The sequence below is a fragment of the Phoenix dactylifera genome, unplaced genomic scaffold, assembly GCF_009389715.1.
Source record: "Phoenix dactylifera cultivar Barhee BC4 unplaced genomic scaffold, palm_55x_up_171113_PBpolish2nd_filt_p 000438F, whole genome shotgun sequence".
Classification (NCBI taxonomy): Eukaryota; Viridiplantae; Streptophyta; class Magnoliopsida; order Arecales; family Arecaceae; genus Phoenix; species Phoenix dactylifera.
In genome coordinates this window covers 276702-285558 of record NW_024067873.1, presented here as the reverse complement: position 1 = coordinate 285558, position 8857 = coordinate 276702, and the positions used below count along the sequence as shown (strand labels likewise).

At 49.4% G+C, this 8857-nt stretch overlaps 1 protein-coding gene across 1 annotated transcript; it reads right to left on the bottom strand.

Moving 5' to 3' along the window:
- Nucleotides 1-565: 565 nt before the first annotated feature.
- LOC120106050 lies at nt 566-1807 on the bottom strand. The gene is made up of 2 exons (XM_039118896.1): nt 1160-1807; nt 566-1072 (listed from the first exon to the last, which is right to left on the bottom strand). Exons 1-2 carry the CDS (start codon nt 1805-1807, stop codon nt 566-568), a joined length of 1155 nt encoding a protein of 384 aa, XP_038974824.1.
- Between the last annotated feature and the right edge of the window lie 7050 nt (nt 1808-8857).

Here is an 8857-nt window from a genome sequence, read left to right as displayed (position 1 = left end):
CCAGCCGGTGCATGCGCGGTTGGCCGCCCGCAGGTTGTGACCGTGCGGGCGCGCGGCTGGCTGCGCGTTGGTGTGATCGTGGCGGATGGCCCCAAACCTCGCATGGGCGCTGTGGAGGGCCTGTGCGGGGTTGGGCCGACTACTGCCACGCTTGGCCAAAGCTCGGCCAAGCTTCCAAGCAATGGGATTTGCTCGAGTCTTGTCTTTGGGTGAGGTTGGCCTCGCTTGTCCCGGCTGAAATTTGACTTGGCGGAGCGGGGTTCGCAACAAATGGCCCCAGGATGTCGATGCCCCACTGGACGAACGGCCAAGGTGAACTGATCAAAGTCAGCAGGGCCGAAGGTCGGCGCTGAATGTTGGCGTTTCGCTGGCATCGGTCACACCTTTGGACAAAGTCCGTTGCGTCCTTCTGGAGGATGGGCCAAAAGTATCCTTGGCGCAAGATTTTGTGGGCCAATGCTCGGCCTCCCAGATGGTTTCCGCATATCCCTTCATGAACCTCGCGCATAGCATAGTCAGCTTCTGACGGACGGAGGCACCTGAGGAGAGGAGAGGTGAAAGACTTTCAGTAGAGCTTGCCTTCATATAGTATGAATCGGAAAGCTTGGCGCCTGATCCGGCGAGCTTCGAGCTCGTCGTTGGGGAGGACTTCATTTTGTAGATAGTTGACGAGCTCATCTATCCAGCTCGGCTCGGTGTCTATGCACATGGCTAGCTCAAGTTCTTCTGTGCTGGGTGTTCGGAGATATTCGAGCACCGTCGTTTTGGAGAGCTCACTCATGCGGGAGGTCGCCAATTTCGATAGCTGGTCGGCCCTAAGATTCTCCATTCTGGGGATGTGGTGAATGTTGAAGGTGCTTATGGTAGAGGTGAGGTCTCGCACCTTCTGGAGATAATTCTGCATCGACGGCTCTTTTGCTTCAAAATCTCCCAGGACCTGGCTCACAACCAGCTGGGAGTCACTGTAGACTTTTAGGTCTTCGACCTTCAGCTCCTTTGCCAATTTGAGCCCAGCAATGAGTGCCTCGTATTCCGCCTCATTGTTCGAGGCAGGGAATTTAAGGCGTAGGGCCTGCTCAGCAACTACCCCATCCGGGCTGGTGAGGATGAGTCCCGCTCCGCTACCCCCCGAGGTCGAGGAGCCGTCCACATATAGGACCCAGGGTGGCCTCGGGGTTTCCTCCATTGGTATGAGTGGGTGCTCGGGGTCGTTTGGCAAAGTGCACTCCACGATAAAATCGGCGAGCGCCTGAGCTTTGATTACTGGCCTTGGGCGGTATTCGAGATCGAACTCTCCGAGCTCGACTGCCCATTTAGCAATTCTCTCGGCACGGTCCGACCGTTGTAAAATCTGCTTCATTGGTTGGTCGGTCAAGATAGCCACTGTGTGGGCTTGGAAGTAGGGTCGGAGTCTCCGAGCTGAGATGATTAGGGCGAAAATTATTTTCTCTAGTTTAGAATATCGGGTCTCAATATCTCTGAGGACCCGGTTGGCATAGTAGATAGGCTTTTGAAGCTTGTCCTCCTCCAGGACTAGGACTGAGCTCACTGCAACCGGGGAGACAGCTAAGTACAGGTAGAGGAGCTCGCCCTGCTGAGGTTTGGTGAGCAGCGATGGAGAGGCGAGAAGGCATCTAAGCTCTTCAAAAGCTTGTTGGCACTCCTGCGACCACAAGAAGTCCTTCGGTCGCTTGAGAATCCTGAAGAATGGGAGGCACCGCTCGGCCGACCTAGAGACAAATCTCTCCAGAGCTGCTATCCGCCCGGTGAGCCGCTGTACCTCCTTGACCGTCTTTAGTGGCACCATCTCTTACAGTGCCCGAATCTTCTCAGAATTTGCTTCAACTCCACGCTGGGTCACTATGAAGCCCAGAAATTTGCTCGAGGTGACTCCGAACGCACACTTAGCCGGGTTGAGCTTCATTTGGTACTTTCTGAGCTTGGAGAATGTTTCATTGAGGTCAGCCACATGGTGTTCGACTGTCCGGCTTTTTACCAGCATGTCGTCCACATAGACCTCCATGTTTCGCCCTATTTGGTCCTTGAAGATCTGGCTGACCAGCCTTTGGTATGTGGCTCCTGCATTCTTTAACCCGAACGGCATCACCTTGTAGCAATAAGTGCCCTTATCGGTGATGAAAGCTGTCTTCTCCTCATCTTCTGGCGCCATTCGGATTTGATTGTATCCCGAAAAGGCGTCCATGAAGGTTAAGAGTTGATGCCCTGAAGTGGAATCCACGAGTTGGTCGATGCTGGGGAGGGGGAAGCTATCCTTCGGACATGCTTTATTCAGGTCGGTGTAGTCCACGCACATACGCCACTTCCCATTGGCTTTCTTCACAAGGACCACATTGGCGAGCCAGTCTGGGTAAGAGACCTCCTAGATAAAGCCGGCTTCGAGGAGTCTATCTACTTCCTCGGCTGCTGCTTGCTGTCGTTCCGAGGCGGAGCCCCGCTTCTTTTGCCTTACGGGTTTGCTGGTTGGTTTCACCTGGAGCCGGTAGACCATGACCTCGGGGTCGATTCCAAGCATGTCGGCAGGCGTCCAGGCGAAGATGTCCTTATTGGCCTGGAGGAATCCGATCAGCTGCTCCTTTTCGAGTGAACTCAGGTCGGAGCCGACCTGCACGGTTAGCTCTGGGCAATTTTCCTGTATAGGAACCTGAGTAAGAAACTCACCAGGTTCCACCCGCTTCTTCCAAGGGTGATCCCGCACTTCCAAGGTTTCGATGGGCAGCGTGCGGTCCATTGCTTGAGTTGGCGCCTCGACCGGTAGCTCTCGTCGGCCTGATGCTCCGGTTGGTCGCTTCGCTTTGTAGGCCGCCGTGTAGCATTGCTTGGCTATCAGCTGGTTCCCACGAACTTCGCCTATTCCTTGGTCGGTGGGGAATCGCATGAGCAAGTGGTAGGTTGAGACCACGGCTCGGAGGGCATTCAGCCCTGGTCGTCCAAGAATGGCGTTGTAGGCTGAGGGCAGGCGGACCACAAGGAAGTCTGTGTTTACGGTGCTTTCTCGGGGGGTGAGCCCGACCGTGACCAGGAGGCCAACTTCGCCCTCCACCGGGACCGAATCTCCGGTAAATCCGACCAGCGGAGCATTCATTCTCCGAAGCTGGTCTTCTGCCATCCCCATTTTTTGATAAGCAGCATAATACAAAATGTTTGCCGAGCTTCTATTATCAACCAGAACGCGTTTTACATCAAACTTATTTACAATCATAGAGATCACCACCGCGTCGTCATGGGGGGTTTCGACCTCTTTCAAATCCTCGTCCGAGAATGAGATGGCTTCAGAGGTGCACAGGCGCTTCGAGGGGTCCCCCTCCTCGGCCGGCCCTCCGACCAAGGTTCTTCCGATGGTGTTGATGGTGCCTACGATGGGCCTATTGGCATTTGAAGCTCCGGGCTACTCGGCATTTTCTGCTGGCCTCTTTTCCTCGTGCCGGTTTTGTACAAACCGGTTTAGTACTCCGCGACGAATGAGCGCCTCAATCTCGTCCCGGAGCTGGAAGCAATCCTCCGTGTTGTGGCCGTGGTCTCGGTGGAAGCGGCAATACTTTCTAGGATTGCGGTAGGCTCCAGGATCTCTTATCGGTGGTGGAGGCCCGAAATAATCCCGGCCCTCGACCTCCATGAGGATCTCTGTCCGGGGAGCGTTGAGGGGAGTGCAATTTTCATACTTCCCTGGTGGAACTCGTGGCCGTGTTGGAGACCTCAGTCGGGGTGGGGACCTTGGTCTGCGCTGTCCCTGCTGCTGAGGTGGACTTCTTAACCGTGGCAGAATTTTGTTTCGGCGAGGATATGGGCTTCGCTGACGGCCGCGCTCCTCGTGGCGCTTCTTCTGTTTCTTTGAAGCCGGCTCGGTCGCACCCCGCCTGGAGGCGATGGCCTCCTCGGCCTTTGCGTGCTTCCGAGCTCGGGCCTTTATTTCGGTGAAGTCAGCAGGAAAACTCTTCTCGATGGAGAAGAGGAATCTGTAGGAGCGAGCTCCAGTCTTCAGCGCGAACATGGCTATCGACTGGTTGAGCTCGCGGACCTCCCAAGTCGCAGCAGTAAAGCGGTCGAGGTACTCCCGAAGAGATTCACCCTCCCGCTGCTTGACATCCAGGAGGGAGTCCGATGTTCACCGCTGGCGCCGACTGGCAGTAAAGTTGGTGGCGAACTGCCTGCCGAGCTGTTCAAAGGAGGAGATTGTGCTCGGCTTTAGCCCCGAAAACCAGAGCCGAGCAGTTCTTCTAAGAGTTGCTGGGAAAGCCTTGCAGAGCATAGCCTCTGAAGATCCTTGCAGCGCCATAAGGGCCCGGTAGCTCTCCAGATGGTCGAGGGGGTCGGTGGTCCCATTGTAAGACTCTACTTGGGGCATCTTGAATCTGGGCGGTACCGGCTCGTCCTCGATCTGGAGAGAAAAGGGGGACTTCATAGTGAATTCGAAGTCACCCTCACGCCTTGCCCTTCTGCCATGGAGCGCCTCAATCTGGCGCTCAAGATTCTCGACCTTTCTATCGAGTTCCCCAACCTGAGGGATTGCCACAGTAGTCTGCTCCGGTTCATGGCGGTCCGAGGCCGACTCAGCTTCCGAAAGCTGTGGCCTCCTGTCTGTGCTCCTCTCCGGCAATTCTCTCCAGGAAGACGCTCGTTCTTCATTGTTAGCCTTGGAGGAGCCGTGAAGATTCTGGCCCTGGGGGATTGGGCCATTTGGAGGAAGCATTGGCTGGACCTGGGCCTACGGAGGTAGCGTTGGTGGGGCTTCCTCACGCTGCAGGCCTTGGACGGCGGCGGTTAGTGCCTGGACTTGCTGCACTAGGACGTTGAACTGTTCTGGCTCGACTTGAGGAGTTGGATCAGCCGGGGGTGACGAATTCCGGACAGAGTGTCTGGGACTTTGTGGGAGACGCCGGAAAGCATTAGAGGCTCCTTTACTTCTCAACTTCATGGCTATGACTCGGGCCCTTCCTCTAGCGCCAACTGTTGCTGAAAATTGGACCCGGGGGCGGCTGTCGGCTGAGGAGGAGGAGCTCCGGCGCTTCGGACAGGGGCGGCGGTCGGTTGGCGGGCGGTGTCCTCCGGGAGACCTACAAGAAGCCGGTGGCCGGAGTTTCCTAACATTTGACAAAGGGGCGATCTTGTCGAGTGGATGAGCTAGCTTCTGTGATTCTTTATGTATATACAAAATACGCCTCTAAACCGGCTATAGCTCACCAGAAGGTCCAACTAATTAAAATACACCACAGCGCCAACACGTAGTGGATCGAAAGCAGCCACTAGGCGAGTCCAGTGCCATACCGCCGAGCTTACATATTAGGAGTTTTCCATAGTTAGTCGCATCCTAACCGAAGGACTAGTGATCATCAAAATCCCACCGATGTGACAGACAGGACATCATCTGGGTGTAAAGCATCCATGCCTGATGTTCAGGCTGTACTTGAGCCAGTCACTTCTGGTCGATCCACATGTTCTAATTTTCTGGTAGATAGGCTTATCCACTAGACATACACAAAGGAGGGAAGAAGAAGTAAGAAAGAAGAACGTTTTAACAGACTGAAAGACAACCTCCTCCTATTTCCTAATTACCATACTGACTTAGGCATCCAAGGGTTCTCGTTGGATATATTTTGCCTAGAGGACTTTTCTGCTCTATGCTGTTTCAGGTTGGAGGACTACCATCTGACGAAAAACGCAGCTGTAATGATTAAGTGTTGCCCATCTCCTCTAATTCCGACTAGAGCAGCCGACCACCAAGCTCTTTAGCACCGTCCTGCTTTTCACTGAGGTTCCTAGTGCCAATCGGTTTTCAGTGGCAACAATACATATGATGGATAAGGGTTATTAATCACCCCAATGATTTTGTAAATTAAGGAGTCGATTCCCCTTTTTCTTTAATTCTTTTTCCATATTTATCTAATAATATTTCTGTTTTTTGTGATGTGACATATTGTTAGGATATGGAAGTTCTTGCAACTTGCAGCGGATGCATTCATGTCATTGTTTACTATATTGGTTGCTCCTCCTTCGAGTTGCTCTATTTTTAATTGAGCATAGTTTTTTCTTTTTCTAGACGGCTGCTTTAATTCTGATTCATTTTGCTTCTCGATGTTGTGCTGGTCCAATGTACTATTTGTTGCCTTTTGTAGGCATGTTCTTTTGAATAACATCCTATTTAGGTTTATTTGGAGGAAACGCTGGCAGATCGAGCGGGATCAGTTAAGGAAAGGGAGCCAGTGAAGAAGAGACGCCATCCCCAGAGTGGCCCAGATTCGAAATGTACGGATGTCGATTAAATATGAAAACTGGATGTCCTCCGCTTGTTTTGTCTGATAGGACCGTTATCTGCTCTATCGGATGCTAATTAAGTGGTGCTGGTGCGGCGTACTCACACGTGGATTTTCTATAGATCGGAGAGGGTATGAATAAAATTTGTTTACTTGCGTCGAATATTTTCTAGCGGAGGGGAAAGCAGTTGGGATTGCTATGCAGGTAAGGTTCTCCTCATCCCTTTTTTCCTATTTTTCACAAAAAAAAAAAGACGACACCTAACAAAACAACTATTAGGGTCACACGCTCGATCCCTGCAGGGTTAAAAAAAATATTTTAAAAAAATATATCAATAATTTTAAAGGACAAAACGCATTTTCACCTTAAAAATTTTAAGATATAATAAAAATCACACAAAGTATTCAGCTGATAAAGAAAAGGACGTATCTACAAAGCATATAAGATAAAGAAACTAAAAAGATTCCGCATTGAATAGGAACCGAAAGCAGATAGAAATTTAATCTCAGCTTCACCCAACAATGCTTTATCATTCCAACTTGGAACACCTTTCCCGAGGAATCCGCAAATAATTTGCCTTAGAGGTTAATCAAAAAGGAAGAAGCATTCAATTCCCAGCCCATCCAACAAGCAAGATCACCATAATCACTATACGTAGCATACGGTGTGGGGGCGAGTATGGGGATGGCATCAAGGCCCATAACTCTTTTAACACCAAGACAATAAAAATATAGCGGTCGCCATTATAAATTAAAGCTTTTTTTATTTTATTTTACAGTTGCATAGAGTATAGATCCTCCGGGATGCATGGTTTGTATCGTAGAATGATGTATAGTGCTTGATGGCTACTATCAAAAGATGAATAACTATCAAACCAAACAGTTTTATGTGCTATACATGATGCATCACTGTTGATAATCGTCCATTTTCTGGTAATAGTCATCGAGCGCTGCATATCACTCATGCACTGCGGAGGATCTTAGGTTGGTAGGGGAACAAATGGGTCGGATCAGTTTGGGTCATAAGTAATTCTGACCCAACCTGGTTTCTTGTTCGAGTCATAATATTAGACCTAGACCCCATCTAATGGAAGGTCGGGTCGGATCGGATCCATGCATAAGCCAGTCCTAACCCAAAAAAAAAAGGGTCTGGGTCGGGTGTGGGTCATGCCCACTCGACTTGCAAAAATTTTGCATGCTTGCTTCAGTTGCGTGGAGTATCAACTAACGAGTACAATCATCATCAGGAAACTATCAAACTGCAACTAGCAGTGGTGAGAGGTAACACATTATTACACCAACCTTCTATTTCTTGCCTTCCTGTCTTTTTTTTCTTATAGTTTCCACTGTGCCTTCCCATCTAATTTTATAGCCTTCTCTTTAAATGCCTCCAACTTCTTCTTCTTTTTTTTTTGCCTCGCATCCTTCTCTTCTTTTTTTTTGTTTTGTTTTGGTGGTTATGTTGGGTATGTGTTTCCATCAGAAGAAGAAGTGGTAATGCCACCTTGTGGGTTTATACTACACCCAAAACATCAAATGCCTCAATTCCCAACATTTAAATTTAAATCTGGTGTATAGCAGTTCTGCGATCATCAAAATCTAAGGTCCATAAAAAATTTTAAAAAAAATATTAATCAAAAAGAAGTTCAAAGATTCTAGTTTTGTACCACAAAAAGCAGCTCACTTCTCTAGTCTCGATAGTTCAACAGGATCAGAATACTGAACACAACGGCTTATCAAGCAATGTAATACGCACATGTTCTCCCTTCACGCTCTAGCATTTGCAGTACATCAGCGAATAATGGTCAAAAAGAAAAGGCAAGAAGGCAATATATTTACCATGCTTTTCTCATCCAAAGAAACAGGATATGTATTTACCATCAAACTGCCACTCATACTTTTTCGAGTTCGGCCGAATCGGATCATAGGATCATAAATCCAAAATTTTTCCAAAAATGAAACGAACCGAGTTGGATCGGATCAAATCCGAATATGGTAAATCCTAATTAAAATTCAAAAAATGAAATGGGTCCAATCTTAGAATCCGACCCAGCTTCATGGATCTTTTAACATGGGTCGGTTCGAATTTAAGCGAATCGGGTTGGATGTAGTCATAGATCAATCCGACCCTTATAATAGCGATAGCACGCATCATTATCATCTTCTGATGTCAGACCCTGCTTGATTTAGCCTGCCACACGAATGTCATTTTTTTCACCCCGACCAAAAATCCTAATCGACTTCCACAAAGGTAAAGGAGCTTGTGGATAGTTTGGCACTTAGGTAGGCTTCCTCAATCCATGAGTGCTAGGGAAAAGTCACTTTAAGTTTGCCACCCGTCACCACCTCCTTAACCCCTAAAACGTAATCAAATACCCCTGGGCGGCGACTTACCACGTACATTCGTTGCACATAAACCCAACTTCTTGGTGCCATGACCCACACTCTTTCCTACGGCCATTTTACCACAAGCTGAAAGCCACCAATAAAGAGGTGGCGGATTGTTGTAGTTAGGTATAGCAAATGCGTTTGGAACTCCCCTCTTGACCATTTATACCTCTCGACATCCACAAAGAGACTTGTCTTAA

Coding starts and splice junctions, on each gene's coding strand:
- LOC120106050 (XM_039118896.1), bottom strand. CDS start 1,807: ATGGTGCCACTAAAGACGGTCAAGGAGGTACAGCGGCTCACCGGGCGG. Junction 1,073..1,159: donor AAACCCCGAGGCCACCCTGG/GTCCTATATGTG, acceptor GTTGCTGAGCAG/GCCCTACGCCTTAAATTCCC.